Source organism: Nannobrachium achirus (genome assembly GCF_963921795.1).
Source record: "Nannobrachium achirus genome assembly, chromosome: 9".
NCBI lineage: Eukaryota > Metazoa > Chordata > Actinopteri > Myctophiformes > Myctophidae > Nannobrachium > Nannobrachium achirus.
This window is the reverse complement of record NC_137818.1, coordinates 53,683,806-53,711,655: the sequence shown is the minus strand read 5'-3', so window position 1 is coordinate 53,711,655 and position 27,850 is coordinate 53,683,806. Positions and strand designations below refer to the sequence as shown.

Here is a 27,850-nt window from a genome sequence, read left to right as displayed (position 1 = left end):
TATTTTATATACATAAGCTATTGAAAAATAGTAGATATACAAGCTCGCAGCGCGGCACTCGGTGCTGCACTGCAAGCTTGTAGATCTGCTATTTTTAAAAAAGTCGTGAAAATGTGTGCAAATCTTTGAATACGTGTAATTTTTAAGCAAACATTTGTAACTCAAGTTTTTCTTCGGGGGGGTCCCTGGAACTAAATATTTTGAGATGGAGGTCTGTGGCCAAATATACATTCAAACATAGCAGATCTACGAGCTCGAGTGCCGCGCTGCGAGCTTGTATATCTGCTATTTTTCAATTGTTAAAGCACAAAATAACGCGTAATAATGCGTTCCCAGTCTGGGTTAAACCCCCTACCCTATGAAGAACATTCATGGGGGGCCCGCAGTGAATCCCTGTACCCAGGAGGGCCCAGAATTTGGTGTGACACCCCTGCATGCACTATACCTGCATGACTCAGTGAGTGGGCTCTCTCTGTAGGACAGAGCTGCAAAAGTTTAAACGCACCTTCGCTTCTTGTGAAGCAGCAGACAGCCCGAAAAATCACAGGTATATAAATACTTTTTGTCTTTCTTCTTCTTTTTTTGCCCGTACACAAGAAGGCACATGCCTCACTCCACAACCATCGGAAAAAAAGCATGTTATTATGTAACCGTGTTGCTCATAAACACATATCCTCCTCATATAACCGTACCGTTTATGGCCAAAGGAACAAAATGTTCCTGTATGAGACACGTTCCCTATATTTATATATACTAACCCTAACCCTTTTTCCTCTGTGGCGCCCTACTCCCCAACTGCGCCCTGTGCTCGGTCATTTAGTCCCTACACGCTGCCGTTGGCAACGGCCGGGGCCGTGTTATTATGGGCTGTTTCCAGCCAAGGATGCATAAACACATCTAGGCCTGAGCAAAACTGTGTCACTTTAGATTTTTTTTATGTCTTTTTTTGGGGGCTTTTATGCCTTTATAGATTTGAACCACTTTAACCATGATTGTATGCTTTAACTATTGAAAAATAGCAGATATACAAGCTCACAGCGCGGCACCGAGTGCCGCGCTGCGAGCTTGTATATCTGCTATTTTTTTTTTTACATCGTAAGCGTTTGTCTCCCGATTCTATAAATGTCTTCTAAATCCTTCTTCTAAATCAGAGGTTCTCGAAATTCTTCATGTCAAGGACCCCCAAAATTACATGTATTTGGCCAGGGACCCCCCATCTCAAAATATGTTGTTCCAGGGACCACCCAGAAGCAAACATTTCAGTTACAAATGTTCGCTTTTAAAAAGATATATTGAAAAAAAAAAAAAAAAAAAAAAAAACATTTTTTATTTTTTTTTGCATATCTACAAGCTCGCAGCGCGGCACTCGCTTGTATATCTGCAATTTTTTCAACAGCTAAAGCATTCGATAATCCTAGGCCTAAATGGAATAAACACTAGCTTTCTCTCCCTCCTCCCCGAGCCTGGAGGAAGAGAGTGTGTAGCTCACTGCAGCTCTCTCCCAGTGGTCTTGATAATCCTTACACGTGCCCTCATGCCGCTCACGCCCTCACGCCTCCAGCTGCTAAACTCTTCCAGTGCCACCCCTGGCCAGGCTGGCGCTGCTGCTGACTGGAAGAGGGCCAACGGCGTGCCAGCGGGCAGCCAGTGCCAGCCTATAACCCCCTCTCTCTCCCCCCCTCCAACAGCTGCTGAGGCTGCGGCGTGCCAGAACACCAACCTCGCAGCCAGATGGGCTCGGCTTTATGGTTGTTTGTTTGTGTTGTTGTTGCACTCGGTGATACCTTCCGTTAACACAGGGGTCTACGACGTTTTCAGGCCAAGGACCCCCTTAGCTGAGAGAGAGACGAAGCAGGGACCCCCCACTACATGTTGTATGAAATTGTGTTGCCGATTTTAATCGATTTCATAGGTAGATTCGCAGACTTTATGTTTGACAGTACTGTCATCAGTCGATGTTGGATTTGTGTACTGTTAATGTGTATTTTCAGACATTTAACCATGCACTTAAATTGTCAATACTTTGTAAATTTGACCTATCACTCGGTACTTGGTCTGCTCTTTTTGAAGCGGTGAAAGCCGCTTCCAAGGAGTGGCTTTGTCTGTCCCGTACAGTCTGTCCCATAGGCTTCCAAGGAGTCCCGTGTCCGTGTCATGTCCCGTGCATTCAGTATTGAGGATTGGTCAAGCTTCACATGACAATTTGGCCCTCCAGACAAAATCATTCTTTCATTCAATGAATGAACTAAAACACATAGAAAGTATAGATCTAGAACACAAAATATATAGATCTAGAACACAGATTTCAACAGCTCTAGAACACATAGAATAAAAATTCACCGCTTCACTTCGAACCAAGGTTTGATTTTTTCCCTCCATACCAAACCTATTTGCCGAAAATAGCTGATCTACAAGCTCTCAACGCCTCACTGTTCAGTCCTGCCAATCAGAAACACAGGGAGAAGAGTACAGTAGAAATCAGGGCTTTGTGGATATTGTGAAATCTGTCACAGGCAGCCACAGTATAGGAGCAGCATCAAATAATGATCAGTAACGCAGCATGGCGCCAGACTAATGAACACACACGTGAGTGCTGGACACCGTATCCCTGCCCACTGTGTGGTGGTGGTGGAGTAGCCCTTCTGTCTTTATGACAGGGCGCAGTGCGCCGTAGCTGCAAGCACAGGGAGAGAGTGGCCAGATTACTGTGTGCGTACATAGGCTACATATCGTCGTTGTCGGGTGGAAACCTTGTATCTCCAAAACCGTTTGTTTTGTATTTATCATTTTTAAAATCGATTTAATCTAGTGAAAACAGCTGATCTACAAGCACACATCTGTGCTTGTAAATCTGCTGTTTTCACTAGTCTTGTGCGCCAGTCTTGTATGATGAAGCAGGGCTTTACTTTGCAAAAAAACATACACATTTTAAACTTGGAGATACGAGGTTTCTGCCCGACAGTGACGATATAGCACATAATACTGTAGTGTACACTGCTGGTTCCCAACGTGGGGTGTGGGGACACCTATAGGGCCCTTGAGAGTGTTCCAGGAGGTCCCCGGCTTTTACTAGGCTATAGCATCACAATCGGTTTAAGCACGTTAACCCTGTTCATACTTTGTTCGGATATTAACACAAATCTCTCATATGTGGTCCCTGGCACAAAATACATATTTTTGAAATGGAGGACTGCAGCCAAATACACATCAATTTGGGGAATCCTTAAAGGAGTTAGTTCACCCCCAAAATGAAGTTTTTTTCTATTGATTACTCACGCCATAGAGACTTGAGTTCAATAATATTTTTTTGTATTTGTCGCATTCCTGAGACAAAAATTTGATTATAGAAAATCTACCCTGACGGTTTCCCCATTCATGGCCATGCATTTGGGTCCCCATCCGGAATCAATGGGGGTACATTTACTATAATCACATTTCTGGGGGTGAACTACTCCTTTAAATGTGAGTACAGCATAAGATGCGTCGGCCAATATGAGGCTACTGACTTGCGGTATTGCAGCTACAGTAGCCCCCCCCCCCCCCCACACACACACACACCTTCCCCCCACCCCCAACCGCTGATTCGATGTGAAAGGACAGCACGCTCTGTGGCTGCCCATGCCCTGGCAGGGCCATGCATGCTAACCTGGCAGAGTCATGGATGCACTATGTAATATGTAGTCAGTGTCTCTTATGCAATAGCAGCAAGTAGCCCGCAGTTCACTGGCTAGCAGCCTGTGTGTGGGGCTATACCGTATGCCCGCCTATAATAGAGTACAAGGTCTGGGTGATAGGAATTTCCATATCAATATCACCATCAAACTTTTGCATCGATTATGATTTATTAACAATATTTTTTTTTTTAGGTTTTAAATTGTGAAAATAGCAGATGCACAAGCTCACAACGTGTCGCAATGTGTCTGCTCTGTACTACTACTGTACGCATATCAAACTGGGGCTCGGTGGTTTGAGAATGGGGATGGGACGATATGAAAATTTCATATCACGATTATTGTGACAAAATATTACGAGGGCCAAAGCGCAAAACCTCCTATCTGCAAATTTTATGATTTTTGCATTTCACTTGAAATGGCTACTATAGGCTATGCTGCACATGGTCAGTCTGTCTGCAAGATCGTTCTGCCCCTCATTTTGCCAAAAATGTCATTTGACTAGAAATAGTTGATAGGTTTTAATATTAAACACACATTTTCTTTATCATTTTCCCAACAAAGTGATTTTTGCAGATAGGAGGTTTTGCGCTTTGGATTATTGTGATAATCAAAATCCATTATCCTGGGGCGGAACATTTGCCAAAAAAATTGCAGATCTACAAGCTACAAGCTCACAAGACTGTATCAAGTACCTATATTATAAGTACCTTTTACCAATTATAGAGGGTTTAAGTGGTACCGGATATCTCGCTTATCGTTCCGTCCCTATTTGAGAAGCAATGCTTTAGAGCAGTGGTTTGTAATCAGTGGTCCTTGAGGGGGGTTCCAGGTGGTCCCCAGCTAGATGATGGAGAGTTGGTAACCAAATGGGCCCTTATAGATCTTTAACTCTTGAAAGCGTACGTTTTGGGGGGGGGGGGGGGGGGGGGGGGGCAAAAGGGGCACTTTGAGAGTTTGAGCAAAAAAGGGCAGATGCCCAAGCATCTCGCACATGCCTGGGAACCAGTCCAGTACAGTGCCTTATGCCGGCCTGTAAATAGAGTATAGCCCAGTTCTCCTCTCTCTCTGTCTCTCTGTTCTGTGGTGAGTCTGCACACCGAGCCCTCTCTGTGTGTACAGTGCAGTGTGATGCACTAGCTTTAGCCCGCTCAGACTGCAAGTGCAGGAATTCTGCTGGCTTGCCAGGGGCTTACGGAGGCTGTACGAGGAGGAGTGACGCATTCTGTTTTTCATCAGCATTGGCGTCACTGGGGTTGGGGGGGTGCGTTGGGGGGAGGGGGGGTTGGCAGGGTGCCGCTTTTGCGATGAGAAACGGACAGCTAATAACAGAGAGCGGGCATCCTGAGCTGGCTGCGTCGATGGCTGCCCGCCCGCATGCATGCATGCCTGCCGAGCATGCATGGCGTTATCTCAATGGGCTGGTAAATAAATACATGAATAAAATATATTGTCGTTGTCGGGTGGAAACCTTGTATGTCCAAGACTTTCGTTTTGTATTCGGCGTTTTAAAAATGAACTAAACTAGTGAAAACAGCAGATCTACAAGCACACAACGCCTCGCGGTGCGAGGCGTTGTGTGCTTGTAGATCGGCTGTTTTCACTACTTTTGTGCGACAGCCTTGTATGACGAAGCAGGGCTTTGCTTGGTGAAAAAAAAGTACAAATTTGAAGGTTTCTGCCTGACAGTGACGAAATACATCCCATTGAGATTATTGCTGAAAGGTTGATTTTTTTACTGTTAATTTGAGGTTACGAAATGTTCCAGAAAACACTCAACAAAAACACACACTTGATCCCAAAATAGATTCCTGGTACAGACATATTTTTTAATTAAGTGCCATCATGAAAACCACCACCCCAAGAGGCTTAATTAATTACCAGGTAATGACCGTAACAGTTACAGTAACATGTAAGTAAGACATGGCACGAATCAACTCAGCACGTACACACATCTTTCCTGGTGTGAAACTGCAGTGCTGCTGAGCTTGCATGGAGCAGTAGACATGTACCCATACCATTTTCTCTCATCTTATGATATCTAGTCGACTAAAACTAAAACAAACTAAATGAGATTTTATTCAAAAGACTATGACTAAAACTAAATCAAAATGTGCTGTCATAAATTAACACATGTGCATCCACAGAGCGACAACAACACAGGAGGGAGAAACACATCAAAAAACTATCCAAAAATAGTGCAACGAAGTCTTTCTCCTGGAGTTATTACAGCTAGTATATACACAACAAGGCATTGTGGTATAAATATATATATATATATATATATATATATATATATATATATATATATATATATATATATATCAGCAAAGGAATATAATCTAGTTAGTCTGTTGATCGCTAGAATCTAGTAGTATGAATTAGAGTTCTCAAATACTGCCCGAACCCGACCATACCCTCGACCCGACATATAGGGTAGGGTAGGGCCTAAAATGTATGCTAATTAGTCGGGCCGGGTAGGGCTCGGGCTCAATGAAAAAAGAAAATATATTTGTATTATTATTTTATAACTATTACTCTGTGATAGAGTAATGAGAACCCGACCATACCCGAACCCGACCCGACATTTAGGGTAGGGTAGGGCCTAAAATGTATGCTAACTAGTAGGGTCGGGTAGGGCCTCGGGCCTGCCCAGTTAGGGCCCAGTTAGGGCCGGGCCTTAATTTTCAGGCCTGTTGAGAACTCTAGTATGAATGTGAATGAGAAGATAACTTACACTTCTAGCGTAGTAAGCTTCTAGAATACCTTTAGTTATGTACCTACGCTACATAGATGCGTTACGCTAAAAGTGTAGTAACTTTGGAAGGGCAAAAAATAGCGCTTTTGTCTGTGTATATTTAGCTGCATTTTCGCTGTGAGAAGCCATCTTTGTTTACATTACATGTAAAACATAATGGCTGGTTTCTCATGAATGCCTGAACGGATTTCCAATCAGATTTTTTTATTTGAAAGCTGTGAGCATCCTACACACACATGGAGCATGATTTGTGCATGGGCGTGCATGATCCGTGCACTATAAATTACATGGAAGTCTATGGAGACTTATGGCGGGGAGATCCCAAAGAAGGCATATTTAAATGGCAGTAGATGAGTTAAGGGGGGAATATGGTTTAACCTGGAATTGCCCTTTAATGGGTCAAAGAATGTACAAAAGTCAGAGTTATGGACCTGTAAGGGTCCAAACGGAACCGCTTCAAGGAACCCTTCAAGGGCTTGCTGGACCCCCACTTTGAGATCCACCGGATATAGCTAAATGAATGACTGCTGTGCCATTATCCTACACGCCAGTGATTTGTCACACGTGCACATAATACGATACAATTAAAACTGATGACGTTCGCAGCGAAATGTCAATACTTTGTTTCCGTCGGCGTTTGGAACTCATCTCTCCCCCGGGTGGTGGGTGTGCACGTGCAGTGCACGGTCCTAGCTGTACCTCTCCCTGCACCAGTAAGCTGCATGACAGCCAATTACCTAAACGGCCTGTCAAATGGCCTAATACATCACAGCCAGAGTGACACCCCTGGATCAATTACTCTTTAGAAAGAAAAAGGAGTTGCCTTTCTCTTCGGGCCTCGGCTAAGCTCACCATGCGAAAAAGAAAGCCTACTGTAGCTCTTGTCCCGAACTTACAACAAAACGGTACACACATATTTGATTTTTTTTTGTTCAGCCCCCGGGGCTTGCCTCTGCGGCACTCCGGGCCTGATGTTTTCAAGTGTAGCGCGCTCGAAGGGACCCGACGACAAGGCTTTTTTTTCCCTCCCGGTTAAGGACTAGTAACGGATATATAGTTCCATCTCCTCTTCTCTTCTCTCTTCCCGGGTGGCTGCGGGGCAGTAGAAGCAGCGAGCGTCAGGCAGGGGCGTCACAGGGGGGGAGGGAAGTGGGACTGAGTTACTAGGGCCCAAGGTGGAGGGGCCTTAATTATTTTATACTTTAGCGATTGAAAAATAGCAGATCTACAAGCTCACAGCGCGGCACCGAGTGCCGCGCTGCGAGCTTGTAGATCTGCTATTTTTGAAAAATCTTGAAAATGTGTGCAAATCTTTGAATATATGTATTTTCTAAGCTAACATTTGTAACTCAAATTTAGCTTCTGGGGGGGGGGGGGGGTCCCTGGAACTAAATATTTTGAGATGGGGGTCCGTGGCCAAATACATATCATTTTGGGGGTCCTTCACATGAAAAGGTTTGAGCACCACTGACATAGAAACATAGTTTTTTCAAAAAAAAACTTAGAAGGATTTGAAATATTCAAAGACTTTTCACGATTTTTCAAAAATAGCAGATCTACAAGCTCGCAGCGCGGCACCGAGGAGCTTGTATATCTGCTATTTTTCAATGATTAAAGCACAAAACGTGAGTGAATCCTTGTACCCAGGGGCCCAGAATTTGGTGCGACACCCCTGGTGGCAGGCAGGCAGGCAGCGGCATTAGGATTCCGGAGGGGCGATGGGGGCCTGCCAGCCGTGATGAAATGACATTTACAGCAGGAACACACTCTGGTCCAGCTCCGGCTGCTCATTAACCAGCTCAGACCGGAGGGATCCGAGACAACAAAAAAAGTTTTCTGAAAAATATCGTTGAATGTCGCGTTTCTATTTCTATGTCAGTGGTGCTTCAAACGTTTTCATGTCACGGAACCCCAAAATTATCCGTATTTTAGCCTCGGACCTCCATCTCAAAGTATATTGTTCCCGGGACCCCGCCAGAAGCAAAGATACAAGTAAAAAATGTTTGCTGTAAAATAATACATATTCGAAGATTTGCACAAATGTTCACGGTTTCAAAAATAGCAGATCTGCAGAGCTTGCAGATCTGCTAGTATACTTTTGAATAGTATATAAAATATAAAATTATGGTTAACACAAGCATGATTGAACAGGTCATTTTGACCTTTTTTTGAGATTTAGAAATGGAATTAGATTGCTCAGGAAAGACAAAAAAAATGTATTTCATATTTACAAAACGTCTCAAATGGTAGAAAAAAACAAGACTTGGCTTGTATGTTAAGGAGAAGTCATGAAAGGGAAGATTTCTCAGAGTTTCCTGAGCAAACCCAAACCACCTCAAAATCAGTCATGCGAGTGTTTTAAAGCAGTTCAAATCTAGCGACACAGATGCGTTCTGGGTCTAGACGGTTTAAAGGTGTATTGGCAGGACGCCTGCGGGCCCTCGGCCTGCTTGAGGAGAGAGCGAAGCTGACACATTAGTGTCAATCCGCTCGGCGGTGCATCATCATCATCCTCATCATCATCATCTCCCGCCGTGCCGATACGGAAGAACCGAGCATTGTCTCCACTTCCTGCTCCGTGCCGCACCGCTGAGCCCTGACCCCCTGACCTCTGACACGAGGGGCCAGCAGGTCAGCGAGACTAGCTCATCGTCGTTGTTGGGTGGAAACCTTGTATCGGAAAACCGATCGTTTTTATCATTTAAAAAAAAATCACTAAACTAGTGAAAACAGCTGATCTACAAGCACACAACGCCTCGCACCGCGAGGCGTTGTGTGCTTGTAGATCTGCTGTTTTCACTACTTTTGTGCGACGGCCTTGTATGATGAAGCAGGGCTTTACTTTGCAAAAGAACGTACACATTTGAAACTTGGAGATACGAGGTTTCCACCCGACAACGACGTCATGTGACTGTTGTTTCCTCGACATGGCTGGGATCCTTTTAGGAATTTAAACGATTCCGGTTCCTTAACGATTTAACTCTTAACGGTTAGATTCCTTCATGGTTCCCTTTTCTGCTGTAGCGCCCAAACCGTGGAAGGAGCTTCCACCGCCATGTTAAAGCGGCTCAAACCCTGCCTGTGTTTATGTCACGTTTTGAAAGTTCACTTGTGCTCCTTGGCGTTCGAAAACTCAGCCTTAGAGGTACTCCACTACTATGCAATGTGTCGGTATGTTGTCTTGTTTATTGTGTGCTGTTTGATCTTGTATTTTTGTATTTAGTATTTTTAAATATTTGTTTTTGGGGGCTTTTATGCCATTATAAAAACATCAGCAATATGTCGCACTACTGAACACTACTGCACTTTATATATATTATTTATTATTTATTTTCTGCACGGTGTTGTTTTGTGTTTGTTGGTTTAATGTTACTTGTGAAAAAAATATATTGAATGCACACTTGTATGTTGCCAAAGCAAATTCCTATGTGTGTTACACAATGGTAAATAAAGGAATCTGAATCTGAATCTGAATTGAGTACAGTAGTAGTAGTAGTAGAGTAGAGTACACAGGAAATGGGGGGAGAGACGGGGAGTGACATGCGGCAAAGGGCGTCCGGATCGGGAATAGATCCGGACGACATTTGCCACGCGTCGCTCCCCGCCTCTCCCCCCATTTCCTGTCGGTCTGCGGTCCTATCAATAAGGGCATAAAAGCCCAAAAACAAATCTTCAATAAAAATAAATTAAAACGTTTCAGAACCACCGGTATTGTAATTGACCCTTTGTCAGCCTTCTGGTTGGTCCCTGACTGACTGGTCCCTGACTCTTTCTGCCTTGTTCCGCCTTGTTTATGTTGAATTTGCTATATTTTTTGGAGAAATAAAAACATAAAAAAAACATGCACAGTCACTATACTGCACCTGAGATGTTCCTTTTTACTGAAACCAGGTTTAAAATGACAATTGAATACACAGAATAACAATACGAATCAACTGAAAAACACAGAATTTCAAAGGTAGTGGATGGAGAGAAAGGATTTTTGTCCAACCAAGACACAGCAACCAATGGATGTGAAGAGGGGCGGGACCACGTGTGGGACTTGACAAAGGGTGAATTGCATAGCAGATGCATAGTTCATAACCAGCTCTGACAGTGTGGTAAAAAACGGTTCCAGAAATGGTTCCAAATGTGATGGAACCGATGGTCCCTCAAAGCCGGATCTGTTTCCTGCCAACCCAGTTCCTTGTCGGACCCGGTTCCTGTCCCCCCAACCCAACCCTCTGCCACAGCAGGGTGGGGTGGGGTCTGTTATGAAACGTGTTCCGGGCCGTCCACACGGACGGACTGTCGAGAGAACACGCTGACAGATGGCCATGCTCCTCTGCTCGTTGTGTGTTGACAATAACAAACAACAGTGTTCTCTCCCAGGCTGCTGATATTACAGCCAGAAATGAATGGATTTGACGCGAGTTACTGTATTACGCTGTCGTAGGTACAGGACGCAAACGTGAAGCTCTTGCGCCTGATATCTATATCGTCATTGTCGGGTGGAAACCTTGTATGTCGTTTTGTATGTACCATTTAAAAAACAATCTAAACTAGTGAAAACAGCCGATCTACAAGCACACAACGCCTCGCACCGCGAGGCATGGTGTGCTTGTAGATCTGCTGTTTTCACTACTTTTGTGCGACGGCCTTGTATGATGAAGCAGGGCTTTATTTGCAAAGAAAACGTACAAATTTGAAACTTGGAGATACGAGGTTTCTGCCCGACAGTGACAATATAGAGGGTCAGGGTCAGGGGCCAAAAATAGGCGATCAGTAAACCAATATAGATTTTTAGGCTATTTTTGGCACCGTCGTACGAGTATATACCGAGCGGCCAGTGAGTGCAGGCCCGTAAGGGACACAGGCGGCATCCTCATTAAACTGTTCTTGCGCGTACCAGTAGATCAACCAAATATGCCGAGCAATTTCCCATCAACAAATCATTCCTAAATACACACACGGTTCCGGGGGAAATGTAAATATCCACCGGTGGTTTGTATACGGGGACTCGGAGGGTCCATATCATTAGTGTGCATTGTTTTTTTTGTCCATAAACAAGGAGCATAACGACGTCTCCGAGGACCGGGCCCAAGCCTCGTTAAACCGGGACTGCTTATTCAGCTAAACACGGTTAAGTGTGTGTGTGTGTGTGTGTGTGTGTGTGTGTGTGTGTGTGTGTGTGTGTGTGTGTGTGTGTGTGTGTGTGTGTGTGTGTGCTGACCCAGGGTACATAGTGTGCCCAGAAATTGTCTTTGATTCATGGCACATATACAGTAATACTGTACTCTCCTAACATGTTATGATCTGGAACGCTTCCGTGTCATTATTTTATGCTTTAACTATTAAAAAAAAGCAGATATACAAGCTCACAGCATGGCTGCAAGCTTGTAGATCTGCTATTTTTGAAAAAAATAATCTTGAAAATTTGTGCAGGTCTTTGAATATTTTTGACCCAATTCTGTAAGTGTCTTCAAAATCCTTCTAAGGTTTTTTGGAGAAAAAAAAAACAAAAAAAAATGATGTTTCTATGTCAGTGGTGCTCAAACCTTTTCATGTCAAGGACCCCCCAAAATGATATGTATTTATACTATTTGGCCACGGACCCTCATCTCAAAATATTTAGTTCCAGGGACCCACAGCAGCAACATTTTAGTTAGAAATGTTCGCTATAAAAAGCTCGCTGTGAGCTTGTATATCTGCTATTTTTCAATAGTTAAAGCATCAAAAATAATTCTAGGCCCTGAATGGGCTAATGTGATAAAGACTCTGGCTCTGGTGTCATGTGATCTGGCTCTATATACAGTACAGTGTTTATGGTGCAGACACTGGCAGCGAACCAAGAAGCAGAAAGGACCAAAACACACCTCTCCCTCCATGCCAGATAGAACAGAGAAGAAACACACAACCGTCTGCCTTTCTCTCTTTAGCCTTTAAATCCATAGTGGCACACATGGTCTATTAAAAGAGCTGTCAAAGACACACTGTACTGGACTCCAAACAACAACCGTCAGAAACAACAGCCTCAAACACGCACACACACGTGCACGCACACACACACATAAACTGACAGAGCGGGGAGGAACACGTGCCGAACAGGAGCTGTCACAGCACCAACCCCCCAAAAATGAGTCATTTTCTTTTTCGTCTGCCATCAGCAGTTCCAAAAAAAGACACACAACGTTACCTCACGTGACACTGTTGTAGTCGTTAACAGAGGGCTAAATAGCATTGTCTTTTTGTATTATTATCACCACAACAACAGGATATAAATTCTTCCACAGTGATTTGTTTTGGGAGCCACCGCCACAACCACAACATTCGTTATACCGAAGCAGCAGCAGAGAGGAAGGATGCTGGCAGGCAGGCAAGGCAGGCTAGTCAGTCCCCTCCGGACTCGGGTTGTTGTTTACTTAGAAAAACAGGCAGAGCCAGACAACGGGAGAGGGCAGAGCAAGGTCTGCTAACTCTGCATACCATCGGTGAGTCAGCAAACATGCCGCAGGGACGGACGGACGGAGGGAAGGAACCACAGCGAACGGACGGACGGGCGGGCGGACGCTGCCCTTGTGACTGATCAGTTGTCACCCTGGCGGGTGACAACTGATCAGTCACAAAGGCAGCGTCCGCCACTGCCACCTCTCATCAATGAGCGGCTCTGAGCAGATCCGCTCATAGAGCCAGGTATACACAAAGCTCATCTGACAGTCCAGTCATCCACCCCTTTCCATTCATTCATCCATTCACTACTCACATATCGTAGAGCCGGTAACCCATGGCAGAGCCCGGTCTCTCCGAAGAAGAGGAGCCGGAGCCAGAGCCGCCGCCGCCGGTGGTGGTGGGGTCCCCTCCCCGCGCCCTCCGGGGGTCCGTGCTGCTCACCACGGCGCGCCACACGCTCGGCTTGTCCATCCTTCCTTGGCTGAGAGGAGGGATAACGGCGCTGGGTCAATGTGGGGAGAGCTCGATAAAAACGAGTGGAGGAGGACGGCGTGTGGCGGCGGGGTGCGCACAGCAGCTTCTCACTCCACGTTCACTCTTCTCTTCTCTCCTCCTTCCAGTCACACACATACAAACACACTCTCACACACACACACACACACGCAGGCAGGCAGGCGGGCGGGCAGGCGGAGAGAGAGCCGTGTGCATGATGTAACAAGAAGCATCCAAGACGCAGGCAGGGGTGTGTGTGTGTATGTGTACTGTGTGTGTGTGTGTACTGTGTGTGTGTGTGTGTGTGTGTGTGTGTGTGTGTGTGTGTGTGTGTGTGTGTGTGTGTGTGTGTGTGTGTGTGTGTGTGTGTGTGATTTTTATAAGAAGAATTCAGAAGAAATGTATAGAATCGGGTCAAGAATATTCAAATACTACATTTTCATGATTTTTCTGCTATTTCAAAAATAGCAGATCTACAAGCGCGGCACCGAAGCTTGTACATCTGCTATTTTTCAGTAGCTAAAGCATTAAAATAATGGTTTCGTGTGTGTGTGTGTGTTCAAGTGCTAAAGAGCTGGAAGGGTTGCCTGCTTTACTTGGTCGAAGAACAGCCACTCTTTAACAAAAATCCCGCAGGCTGATTTCTTTTGTTTGTTTGTTTTTTGGACCGTGGGAGGCTGCGGGCGGGCTGCCACCACGCTGCCATCTCTGGGAACAGAGGGCAGTGCCCGCCGGAGGGCCAATGCCGTTCCTCAACACAACACACACACGACACACACCCATCACCACCACCACCACCCTCTCTCTACACCGTACCGTACCACCTCTCCTCTCCTCTCCTCTCCACCCTCTCCTCTGCCTTCAGTAGTACCGTCCGCGGCAGGGCCACACGATTGGCTCCTGCGTAGCCATGGAAACAAGGAGGATGTGTTAGAGGTAGGGCTCATTGTCATGCACACCTCCCCACCCCACCCCTCCCACCACCACCACCCATTTCTCTCTCCCTCCCTCTCTGTCTGTCTCTCTCTCTCACACACACACACACACCCAGGCACATGCACACATAGACATCAAAGGGGGCTTGAGCCCCTTGTTTGATTGATTGATTGAAGACTTTATTAGAAGAAGTTTGCATAGGAAAAAGACTAAAGTACAGTTTCATGATGGTACAGTTCACTGGTACAAGGTCTACTAAAAGGAGGTCCTAGAAAAGATTACGCTTATTTCCATAGGAAACCATTTCATATAACATTGAATGACAGACAGATAGAACACAGTACTATGCAGTAGATATAGTCAGGAAAAAAAGAGGAAAACAATTTAAAAATAAAAAAAAATAAAAACATACAGTAGGTATGTATGCCCTGCCCTTTTATCCTTCTGTAAAAGAGTGCCCTCTCCAGAGAATGAATGCCGTTTTTACTATGGTTGAGAGAAATGCTAATGTCCTCTTTCCATGCCATACCTGAAGGCAGCATTCAAGAGAATCGCCTCGTCCAAACTCTCCTGAACTTGAACGCAGCATCTTGTTGAAATAATTGCCCTCTCTGCGTAAAAACCAAGCATCGAAAATAGCCGACCTACAAGCTCACAGCGCGTGAGCTTGGAGGTCGGCTATTTTCAATATTTTCACCAAAAGGGCCTTTTAGAAATGTCAGCCCCTGCCTCTCTGACATTCTCTGCACGTCCTTGCACACACCCTTATCTCTCGCTCCTTCTCTCCATCTCACATGCCCTGCCTCTCTCTCTCTCCCTCCGTCTCTCTCTCTCTCATCCACTATTCTCACCCTACCCCTTTCCTTCATACTCCCCCCCCCCCCCCGCCTCTCCTCTCTTCTGCTCTCTAGTGGAATCAATGCATTTCTCTGTGCTGCCTTCAAAACTGATGAGGCTTTCAGCCTAATGAGGGGCTTGTGCAAATAGTTGGTCAGGTAGCAGGCTCTTAATTAGCGGGATGGAGCGACGTCTGGACATATCCCACCCTCGCCAGCAGCGAGAGAGGCATAAGCCCAGGGCCGGATAATGAAAGCCAATTAAAAAAAAAAAAAAAAAAAGTAGATTCACAATGACTGTGAAGAGAGACGAGACAAAACAAAACACTGTCCAAAAGACCATTCACAAAACTACCGGCTAAATGTTTATGTGTTGTTATAATAGAGTAACGTTTGGCAGGGCAGTGAAGTGGGTGAAATAAAAAATAATAAAAACTGTGTGCCTTGCACCGCCATTGCATCATGGGGAAAATGTTAAGAGAAGTTCAAAAGTTTGAGAAAACAAAGATTTCAATGGGTTATTTCTTTTAATGTTTTCTGAAAACAGTAGGGGGTGAGACAATAACATCAACCAGTTGTCTGAAACATGTTTCTAATAACTTTATTCTTGTCTTTTGAAAAATCTCAAAAGCATTTACGACCCACCCAATCTGACCACTTAATATAAGTGGTCAGACATTTTCAGAGCATCTTTGTTTTAATGATCAATTAATCAATCAATCGAGTTCTGCCTTATGGCACCAATGTATACTTTTACTTTTATATATTTTGTATTTATTGCCGTTACTATGACAGTTATGTTATAACATAAGGTTTTTCATTTACTATGAAAACCTGCAGCTCATGTGCGTCAGTCAGTCAGTCACGCCTCACGTCACGCTCCATATATGGCCAAGACACAATTAAAGTGTGACTCGCGTCACCGCAACCACACTTGCAAATGAATTCCGTTACTTGTCCATTTTATGCCCATATATGGAGATCCCTGATGTCATCGATATTAAGCCCATATCTGGGAATGCCCATATGGACATATTGAGTCAGTCTCTGTTGTTTCAGCGTGACCTCACAAATACTCTCACTGGTATTAACGTTATATTATTAAAATCGTAGTGTATATTGCCAATTGTTGGGGGGCCCACTTTTGCAACACCATTGTGGACCACCGGTGGGCCCTGGACCACAGGTTGGGAATCACTGCTTTTTTTTAGACGGCGCAAACACCACTAGGCCAGCTGAGCGGTGTTTCATGACGAATGTAGGCCTATTAAAAACACAAGGACGTAATCGCGAGAGAAAAAGAGAGAGGTCAGACTTGTACTTCGCTTGTGTGATCAATAAGTCATAACCCAAACAATACCAAGGAACACCACTTTGTATGAATTAAAAAGCCTTAAAAAGAATATCGTCGTTGTCGGGTGGAAACCTCGTATGTCCAAAACCGTTCGTTTTTATCATTTATAAAAACGAACTAAACTAGTGAAAACTGCCGATCTATAAGCACACAACGCCTCGCACCGCGAGGCGTTGTGTGCTTGTAGATCTGCTGTTTTCACTACTTTTGTGTGACGGCCTTGTCTGATGAAGCAGGGCTTTACTTTGTGAACAAACGTACAAACTTGGAGATACGAGGTTTCTGCCCGACAGTGACCACATATGAGTTCATTGCCATCATTGCCTACAGTACACAGTATGTGTTTCAACTCACACTTCTGCAGCAATACAGTATTCTTCTTTTGGGTTACGACTTATCGATCAAAACACAAAGTACAACTAACCTCTCTCTCCCTCTCTCTGTTCCATTTTATAAAATGAAAGTTGTGTTATTGTCTGCTGTGCTGGGTAAAAAACATTTACCTTCAAGACGCCCGGGTGCATAATTGAGACGAATGGATTATCAACAGAGTCATTTGTTGCCGCCCTGCAGGCAAACTCCCTAAAAGGTGACAAATGACAGACTTGCAGGCATCCATTGAGAGAGCAGATGGTTGTGTATTGAGTGTCACTGTATGTCTTCCCGTTGTCACAATTCACTGGAGAGCTGAAGAGCTTCTATAAGGAGACGGATGCCACTGTTGACATCCATCACCTGGTAACCACATCTCAGCCAGGCAGGGAGGTGTCCATAGTGATATGAGGTCTCCACAGGGCCAGAGAAAAGTCACAACCATAGAGTCAACACTCACAACTCTATAGTCAACACTCACAACTCTATAGTCAACACTCACAACTCTATAGTCAACACTCACAACTCTATAGTCAACACTCACAACTCTATAGTCAACACTCACAACTCTATAGTCAACACTCACAACTCTATAGTCAACACTCACAACTCTATAGTCAACACTCACAACTCTATAGTCAACACTCACAACTCTATAGTCAACACTCTCAACTCTATAGTCAACACTCACTACTCTATAGGCAACACTCACAACTCTATAGTCAACACTCTCAACTCTATAGTCAACACTCACAACTCTATAGTCAACACTCACAACTCTATAGTCAACACTCACAACTCTATAGTCAACACTCACAACTCTATAGTCAACACTCACAACTCTATAGTCAACACTCACAACTCTATAGTCAACACTCACAACTCTATAGTCAACACTCACAACTCTATAGTCAACACTCACAACTCTATAGTCAACACTCACAACTCAGACATATAGTCAACACTCACAACTCTATAGTCAACACTCACAACTCTATAGTCAACACTCACAACTCAGACATATAGTCAACACTCACAACTCTATAGTCAACACTCACAACTCTATAGGCAACACTCACAACTCTATAGTCAACACTCACAACTCTATAGGCAACACTCACAACTCTATAGGCAACACTCACAACTCTATAGTCAACACTCACAACTCTATAGGCAACACTCACAACTCTATAGGCAACACTCACAACTCTATAGTCAACACTCACAACTCTATAGGCAACACTCACAACTCTATAGGCAACACTCACAACTCTATAGTCAACACTCACAACTCTATAGGCAACACTCACAACTCTATAGGCAACACTCACAACTCTATAGGCAACACTCACAACTCTATAGGCAACACTCACAACTCTATAGGCAACACTCACAACTCTATAGTCAACACTCACAACTCTATAGTCAACACTCACAACTCTATAGTCAACACTCACAACTCTATAGGCAACACTCACAACTCTATAGGCAACACTCACAACTCTATAGTCAACACTCACAACTCTATAGGCAACACTCACAACTCTATAGGCAACACTCACAACTCTATAGTCAACACTCACAACTCTATAGGCAACACTCACAACTCTATAGGCAACACTCACAACTCTATAGGCAACACTCACAACTCTATAGGCAACACTCACAACTCTATAGGCAACACTCACAACTCTATAGTCAACACTCACAACTCTATAGTCAACACTCACAACTCTATAGTCAACACTCACAACTCTATAGTCAACACTCACAACTCAGAAATATAGTCAACACTCACAACTCTATAGTCAACACTCACAACTCAGAAATATAGTCAACACTCACAACTCTATAGTCAACACTCACAACTCAGAAATATAGTCAACACTCACAACTCATACATATAGTCAACACTCACAACTCTATAGTCAACACTCACAACTCAGACATATAGTCAACACTCACAACTCAGAAATAAAGTCAACACTCACAACTCAGAAATCAACACTCACAACTCAGAGGCATACTGTAGTCGACACTCACAAGTTCACAACCCAGAAATATAGTCAACACTCACAACCCAGAAATATAGTAAACACTCACAACTCACAACCCAGAAAGAACCATAGTCAACCCTCACAACTCAGACTCACAAGGTAACTCTCGACTACCAAACAGATTACAAGGCACTCTTTCCAACTCCAAGAGACCATTTCCAACTCCACAACAGACGTGCAACAGACTAGCATTAGTCCGTTGCACGTCTAGTCGGCCGGCGGAAAATTGTTTTTGCGCATGCAAAGTAGCCTGCAACGCTGGTATGAAAGCCTGCCAGTGTTGCCAGGTCTGCTTACTATAGGATACGCGGCTTTGGGCTGGTTTTGCTCTGTTTTCTTCACAACCATATTCCACACTCACAACTCACAACTCAGAAAGAATCGTGGTCAACACTCACAACTCACAACCATAGTAAACAGAACATTCAGGACCTGGTTCTGGTTAAAGCACATACATCAGCGATCCCCAGCCTGGGGGCTAGGGGCCCATGAGGATATTACAAATGGTTATGTTCACGTTGCTTTCATCTTTTTTGTGTTCCGTTTGTCCCAGCGGTGCGAGGCTGGGGAGTGGACACAGCGAAAACACAGCGAAAACAAAGAGGCTGTATCATGCAATATCAATCATTACTGAACAACTATAAAATGAATTTAACCACTGTAGATTTCAGATTTATCCAGAAAAGGGTTGGGAACCTTATACTGTACATGATGTAACTCTAGCACTATATGTCAACAGCCAAAAACAATGTATTTGAGAAACCATCGCAGACCCGAGTGAGCCCTGTGGAAGTCATTACCAGCCAAAAAAGAAAGAAAAGCGAGGGGAAAGATACAACAGACGGGAATCGATCCGGGGGCTCTTTGGAGAAACTTAACTCTAAGGGGAGTTTGTTTGCCCTTATTTTTGGACCGGTGGACACCCACCACAGTGGGGCTATCCCCCCAGACAGAGCTGTCAAAACGTAGCCTGAATTATTCAGCGCCCATTCGAGTTTCATTGCGTCATAAATTCTACTCACACACAATGTTGTTTTTGACAGCAAATTTTGATTTAGTTTTAGTCATAGTCTTTTGAATAAAATGTCATTTAGCTTTAGTCATAATTTAGTCACCTGAAAAGTTTTAGTTTTAGTCATATTTTAGTCGAATAAATATCATAAGTTTTTAGGCGACTAAATCTACAGTTGATTTAGTCAACTAAAATGTATTTTGGCAGGCCTTGATGGCATCGTATAATGACTGATTTTACACTTGGTTGCATGCTGAAAATAGCCGATCTACAAGCTCACAACGCGTCGCAGCGCGACGCGTTGTGAGCTTGTAGATCTGCTATTTTCAGCACGCAACACCTGAGAGCAACCAAACATAAAATGACTCTTCTCCACTAGTCCCTTCCTAACGTTTTAGTCTCGTTTTTATTTTGTTGACGAAATTGTCAATATAGGCCTATTCAGTCATCACAGCTTAGTTTTTATTTAGTTTTCGTCAGTGAAAAAAACGTAGTCGACAAACATTTTTCCTCATAGTTTTAGTCGACAAAATCAACACTGCTCAAACATATAAGTGTATTGAGCCTACTATAGTGCTGCAACCTGCCCCAAAACACACACCAACAACCCCCCCACCCACACCTACACCCCCATCCACACCTACACCCCCATCCCATCTTGCATGCACTTGCAGCAGACAGGAGACGGGAGCGTCTCCAGGGGAGGATGTGTTTCATCCACAGCAGACTCTGTGGTACAGACACAAAGTGAACGCCAAGGTGACTCAGAGTTGGAGACTTGCTTGCTTTCTGTGCATCTCAGAGAACTGGTTGATGCAGTTTATCCGTGGCTACGTCATCTGATCGCAATAGGCTCTGTAGCAGCCATATTGGGCCTCTTCCACACAATTCTGGTCAAACAGAGTCCAGGTGCTGATATTGTGCATGTTGGGTCACAGGGGTGTCCGCAGCAAAAAGTAGTTAATTGCTACCGTAGGTCGCAGTTAGTATGAAAACGGACAGTTCATGTCAGTCGGTCAACGCCTCATGTCACGCTCCATTTTATGACAATATATGGAGATCCCCGATGTCATCAATATTAAGCCCATATCTGGGAATGCCCGTATATGGACATATTGTGTCAGTCTCATGATAACCAGTGTGGCTGCCGTGACGCGAGTCACATTTACAAATTAATTCAGTCCTTGTCCCTTTTATGCCCGTATATATATATATATATATATATATATATATATATATATATGGAAATTGTGACCTCGCCCTTAGGGTGACTTACTAGTACAATCATTTTAACCACTTTTATCCATTCTTTCATTGGGCTATTCAAAGTTAGCAGATCTGGGGCGCCCGGTGGCCTACTGGTCTAAGCGCATACCATATAGGCATTGATGCCTGGCGGCGTCGCCGGTTCGATTCCCGATCCGGACGACCTTTGCCACATGTCTCTCCCCATCTCTCCCCCCATTTCCTGTCAGTCTACTGTACTATCCAATAAAGGCATAAAAGCCCAAAAACAAATCTTTAAAAAAAAAAAAAAAAAAAGTTAGCAGATCTACCAGCTCACGGCACGACACATCGCGTTGAATGTGGATGGGACCACTTATCGTCCAATCCCTGGTTTCATGTCACGTACTGTGATATGAAAAAGGACACGGAGTCAGTAGAGCAGCTCTTCAGAGCAGACCAGCAGCAGAGAGCAGTATGAAATGGCTCTGGGTGGGCGGGTGGGTAGCTGAACTCCAGGGGCGTCACAAGGGGGGGGGGGGGGGGGGAGTGGGACTGAGTTACTAGGGCCCAAGGTGGAGGGGCCTGTCTTTAGCTATTGAAAAATAGCAGATATACAAGCTCGGTGCCGCGCTGTGAGCTTGTAGATCTGCTATTTTTGAAAAGTTGTGAAAATGGGTGCAAATCTTTGAATATATGCATTTTTTTAAGCGAACATTTGTAACTCAAATTTTACTTCGGGGGGGGGGGGGGGGGGGGGGGTCCCTGGAACTAAATATTTTGCGATGGGGGTCTGTGGGCCAAATATATATAATTTTGTGGGTCCTTCACATGAAAATATTTGAGCACCACTGACATAGAAACTTAAGTTTTTCAAAAAAACCTTAGAAGGATTTGAAATATTCAGACTCCGCACACATTTTCACGATTTTTCAAAAATAGCAGATCTACAAGCAGCGCGGCACCGAGTGCCGCGCTGCGAGCTTGTATATCTGCTATTTTTCAACAGTTAAAGCACAAAATGTGAGTGAATCCTTGTACCCAGGGCCCAGAATGTGGTGGGACACCCCTGTGCTGGACTCCCCTATGCTGCCCATCATCACAGTGTTAGCAGTCAGGTCACACGCCAGAGACAGAGAGAGGCCCGGAGCTCTGTCACATTGACAAATATGTTCACATTCTATACGGATGCGCTCTGCAGCACGAGTGCAGCATCGAGTGCACACTCACAGTGCACACACATCGCATACTGAATACCAAAAAACACCAACGTGCGGATAAACTCACACATGCGCGCACACACACACACGTTTCTTATTTCAGATGAATTTTGGTGTTATTAATTACATACACTGTGTGTGCAAGAATGACTGATTAGTGATGAATCAAATCTTGAGTGTTTTTTTTTCTGTATTATATATATTTTTTTTCCCCACAATTTTAGTAGCCCATTTTTTTCATCCAGTGTCAATTGTCTAATGTAATCCGGGTGCTACTCTCCCCCTGCCAACCTGGGGAGACAACAGACTGACGTGCTTCCTTCTATTCATGTGGAGTCCAAGCCGCTTCTTTTTACCAGACAGGGGAAGTTCCCCGGTTAGACTTAACGCGTGGAAGGTACACGTTATTCCAACCAGTTCCTTTCCCCTCCATCAGGTGCCCCGGCTGGCCAGGGGGAGGCAGTATAGAGACCAGGATTACTGCCAGTTTTTTTGGGGGAGGGAACATACCATAGGGGATATGGGTGAAGTAGGGCATTCTTTTTCAACAAAATATAAAAAAAAGTTGAATTAACCCATTAAAACCGTAACATAAGTGTCATTTTATCTGCATCTGTGTCAGATATTGTTTTATGACAAAACCTCTGGGGGTCCCTGGAACAAAATATTTTGAGATGGGGTCCACGGCAAAACACATCGAATTTCTGGGGTCCCTGACATGAGAAAGTTCGAGAACCAGTGAACCACTGAGATATAGAAAGGATTTTCTGAAAACTGTTTTAGAATCGGCCTGAGGTCTTAACACCTTCTAAGCCAAGGGGAGCCCCTTAATGTTAAAACCGTACTATATCGCACATCCCCCCAGGGACTCTCAGCCACGTCGTACATTCCCGGACTTTGTCTTTAAAACCGGAATAAAAGCTTTTGATCCGAAAATCGGCGATCGTCTAACCTTCCCTAGTCACCGTGCACTGATAGCTCATGCAGACCGTGCATGAAGCAGAGGTGACGTCAGCGCCTCTCCTTCTCCAAGGCACCTTCCACCCATCCGTTTACTGTCTACACACTCGAGCTCCTCCTGCAGCCATGCTTGGGGCTATGCTAGCGAAACTTTTCAGTTCTGTTCTTCAGTCACACATGGACTATTTGCGGGGACATTTACGTGAAAGGATCGCGCACGCGAAACGCACGGGGACATCGACGATCGGCCAAAACCCCCATTCTATCCCAACGGAAATCGAGAAAATCATGGTGAGTTACTGGCCTGGGGGGGAAAAAAAAAGAAAAAACAGCGGCGCTGTTCAAGATGGAGGGGCTGCGGGGTCATGTTTATAAACATAATATTATGTCTCAGATCACAATACAATAATAGAAATGTCACGGCTAATCTACCAACCACCATTCTATTTCGGACGTCAAGGTGTTAATGGGATATGGAGATACAAGGTTTCTGCCTGGCAGCAACAAATTATGTACAGTATATGGTATCCTTTAACATGGCCCGACCCCCGTGGCCTTTTGTTGACATGAACACAAACACAGCCCTCATCAGACAACACACACACACACACACACACACACACACACACACACACACACACACACACGCACACGCACACGCACACGCACACGCACGCACGCACACTCCTCTCCTCTGTCACCATATGTCCCCTCTTAGCCCAGCTGGCCTTGACAGAGGACACTGACTGGACAGCCAGGGGCGTCACAAGGGGGGGAAAAGTGGGACTGAGTTACTAGGGCCCAAGGTGGAGGGGCCTTCATTATTTTATACTTTAGCTATTGAAAAATAACAGGGCTCGCAGCGCACCGAGTAGATCTGCTATTTTGGAAAAGTCGTGAAAAAGTTTGCAATCTTCGAATATATGTATTTTTTAAGCAAACATTTGTAACTAAAATTTTGCTTCTGGGGGGTCCCTGCAACTAAATATTTTGAGATGGGGGTCTGTGGCCAAAAACCAATCATGTTGGGGGTCCTTCACATGAAAAGGTTTGAGCACCACTGACATAGAAACATACATTTTCAAAAAACCTTAGAAGGATTTAGAAGACATTATAGAATCGGGTCAAACATATTCAAAGACTCTGTGCCGCACTGTGAGCTTGTATATCTGCTATTTTTCAACAGTTAAAGCCCCAAATAATGCTTAATAATGCGTTCCCAGTCTAAATTGGAACGCATTTGAAGAACATTCATGGGGGACTGCAGTGAACCCTTGTACCCTAGCCTCGTACCCGCCCTCTTCCGGAAACCATTTCATGTGTTTCTCGCAACGGAAGTTGGTCGTTTACTAGGCTACTTGTACCCAGGGCCGGGAATTTGGTGCGACACCCCTGACAACAACACAGTGTTGCGTTTGAACTGAGCTGAGCAGAGCCACGAGCCACGTCTGGGCTCCATTTTGGACCTGTTGAGGGTTCATTCTGCACCATTTTAATGAGGATAGACCGAGCATTTTACAGGTGTGGGATTATGTGTAAGAGGGGATCGCCGCCGCCAGACCTGCCATGTGCAGAACGATGCATGGACACTCGCACACACAGTTTGAATGACCATACCTGAGAGCACATCAACATTTTAGGAGGGCACTAAAACAGCCCCCCCAAAAAAGGACGAAACATAACGTCTAAGCCTAACCCTAAGCCTAACCTGAACTACAATTTCTAATTGTACAGTAAAAGCTAGCCCTAAGATCTTTGTTTAACCATAAAACAATGATTTCTCTTGGTAGGACTGGGGAAAGAAAACCTCATAATTCTATACTTGTGGAATAATTTTCTGTGTACACACACACACACACGCACACGCACACACACACACACACACACACACACACACACACACACACACACATAAATGCAGTTTTCACCATGATGAAAGAAATGCAAATGCCCTCTTTCCATGCCATACCTGAAGGCAGCATTCAAGAGAATTGCCTTTTTCAAACTCCCCTGAACTTGAATGCATCAACTTATGTTGAAAGAAAGATTTACAGAAATCCATGCCGTTACGCCACTTCTCCAATATTGATTTGATTAAGCTTAGTTCAGTGTGGTATCACACACCCTGAAAATAGCCGACCTCCAAGCTTACAACGCGTCGCAACGTGACGCGTTGTGAGCTTGGAGGTCGGCTATTTTCGATATTTCCGCCAAAAGGCCCTTTTAGAAATTTCAGCTCCTTCCTCTCTAACATTCTCTGCACGTCCCTGGCTCTGACTGCAGTGACCATGTGACCACTACACTACGCGTTGGATCTGGAGGAGTGACAAGGACCAGCAGCCTGACTTACAGTGGCCAATTAGTTGATTTCTTTCCTACCAATTTAAGTCGTTTAACCAGTGATTCTCGATTGCTTTTATTTCAAGGATCCCCCAGTTTGATATTGTTCATGTTGGGCGGAAAGCTCTTATCTTCATTATTTTTCGTGAATCAAGGGCCCAACTTAATCACACTACAGTGTCACACAAAAGTATCAAAAGTAGCAGACCCGAAGCTCGAAACGCGGCTAGTGTAAATGCCTAATGTAACACCAGTGGGAAGAGACCCAACTTCTCTCCAATATGGCTGCTGTGCCTATAGCCTATTGTGGACAACTATTTATCTTGTGCAGACCAGGACAAATGGTCCCCAACCCCCCAATGTCAGTGTCTCAAATTCTACTGTATTTGTGGGGACAATTGGTCCTCACAAGCACAGTGACACACATACAGTACACGTGCACGCACACTCACACACACACCTCATTATAGGCTTATCAAACATTAATGAAGATTCACAACAACGGCATCCTCCTCTAAAAATGTGGAGGACACATGCGCACACACGCACGCAAACACACACAGTGTGCGCTTTCCACAGGCTAGAGCCTCTCAGAAAATGGGAGGGAGGGAAGGAAGGAATGAATGAATTAAGGAATTAAGGAATTAATTGTACTCCTAGCGGTACTGCAGGGGGTACATAAGAAAAAACTAGAAAATGTGAATATGTATTTAGTGTTATGGTCAATGATACAACACTAGCCCTTACCCGTTCAAAGATATGAGCTCCAAAATGATGTGCAGTGTGTGGGTTATGGGATGTGCACTGTGCACACAGTATATGAGGGATGGAAAGTAACTTTAACTGGTGCTTCCATGATGTAGGAGCATCAATGTAAGAAACCTGTTTCGTTTAATGGCTACAGAGATACTGTTCCCCCCCCCCCCCCCAGCCCGCCCGCCCACCCGCCTGCACACACACCCGCCTGCCTGCACACACACACACACACACACACACACACACACACACACACACACACACACACACACACACACACACACACACACACACACACACACACACAGAGCTGGTTAAACATTTTGCCTCAAGCTAGATGCAGAATAGATGTGCCTCATGCTAGATGCAGAATAGATAGTAGATACACCATAAAAATGCTAATATACAGCATACGATTTGTGAAAGTGACAAACGGGCTTCACAGTTATGTCAGGTGTGTTCATATGCTTATGGTGATGCGATTTCAGATCAATTGCTCCAGCCACTGAGGAGAAACGCTGTGACAGACACTCAGACACTCACTCAGACATTCGCAAAATTATAGTATAGATGACAGTCTGTGTGAACCTGCTCATTTGTAAATTGTCAAAACAAATTATATCAATACCTTGCTTATTATGCACAACTGTTATTGAATAGAAAGCAATGTTTATTTGCCATTATGCTGTTTTATTTTGAACACATTGGCATGGAAACTGGACTTTTGATGTACATTTTTCTAAGCAAAATCAGGGGAAGAAATCAGTATAAGGGGTACTGCAGCCAAAGAGGTTTGAGAACCACTGGTCTACACAATTAGAGAATGTAGAATAATTGTTATCTTTGATCAATGTTTGCCTGTTATCTCTCCTATGGTACCATCCATCTATATATCATGGAATTGAGGACAAAATCTTATCCAACGACAAGAACATATTTTCAAGTCTTGGGTCTGAGAGGCAAAATCTCATCGAGTGTTGGTCCGTGGCTCAAACGCCTGTTGTGTAGACATGTTTATCTACTAGTACTATCTGCCTGTAGGAAGCCTCATTATGTCCTCAGCTGAGCTGCACAGCAGGGGTCCTCTCTGTTTATCACTACTTGCAGGGGCGTCACAAGGGGGGGGGGGGGGGGGTCTGGCGGAGTGGGACTGAGTTACCAGGGCCCAAGGTGGAGGGGCCTTCATTATTTTATACTTTAAGCTCACAGCGTGGCACTCGTATATCTGCTATTTTTGAAAAGTCCTGAAAATGTGTGCAAATCTTTGAATATATGTATTTGAAATATTCAAAGACTTTTTCAAAGATTTTTCAAAAATAGCAGATCTACAAGCTCGCAGCGCGGCACTCGGTGCCGCGCTGTGAGCTTGTATATCTGCTGTTTTTCAATAGTTAAAGCACAAAATAGCGTGTAATAATGCGTTCCCAGTCTAA

The 27,850-nt window shown here is 44.4% G+C and overlaps 1 protein-coding gene across 4 annotated transcripts in view; it reads right to left on the bottom strand.

Moving 5' to 3' along the window:
- The window catches only part of LOC308291106 (IQ motif and SEC7 domain-containing protein 1-like), a 343,395-nt gene that overhangs the window by 151,097 nt on the left and 164,448 nt on the right, over nt 1–27,850 (bottom strand). For 3 of the 4 annotated variants that reach the window (XM_080733034.1, XM_080733039.1, XM_080733036.1), the window contains exon 4: nt 13,172–13,339. The exons of the other annotated variant lie outside the window; for it this stretch is intronic. In XM_080733034.1, the coding sequence (XP_080589160.1) occupies nt 13,172–13,339 (168 nt within the window). The remainder of the gene's footprint in view (nt 1–13,171; nt 13,340–27,850) is intronic. 4 annotated transcript variants of the gene reach the window in all.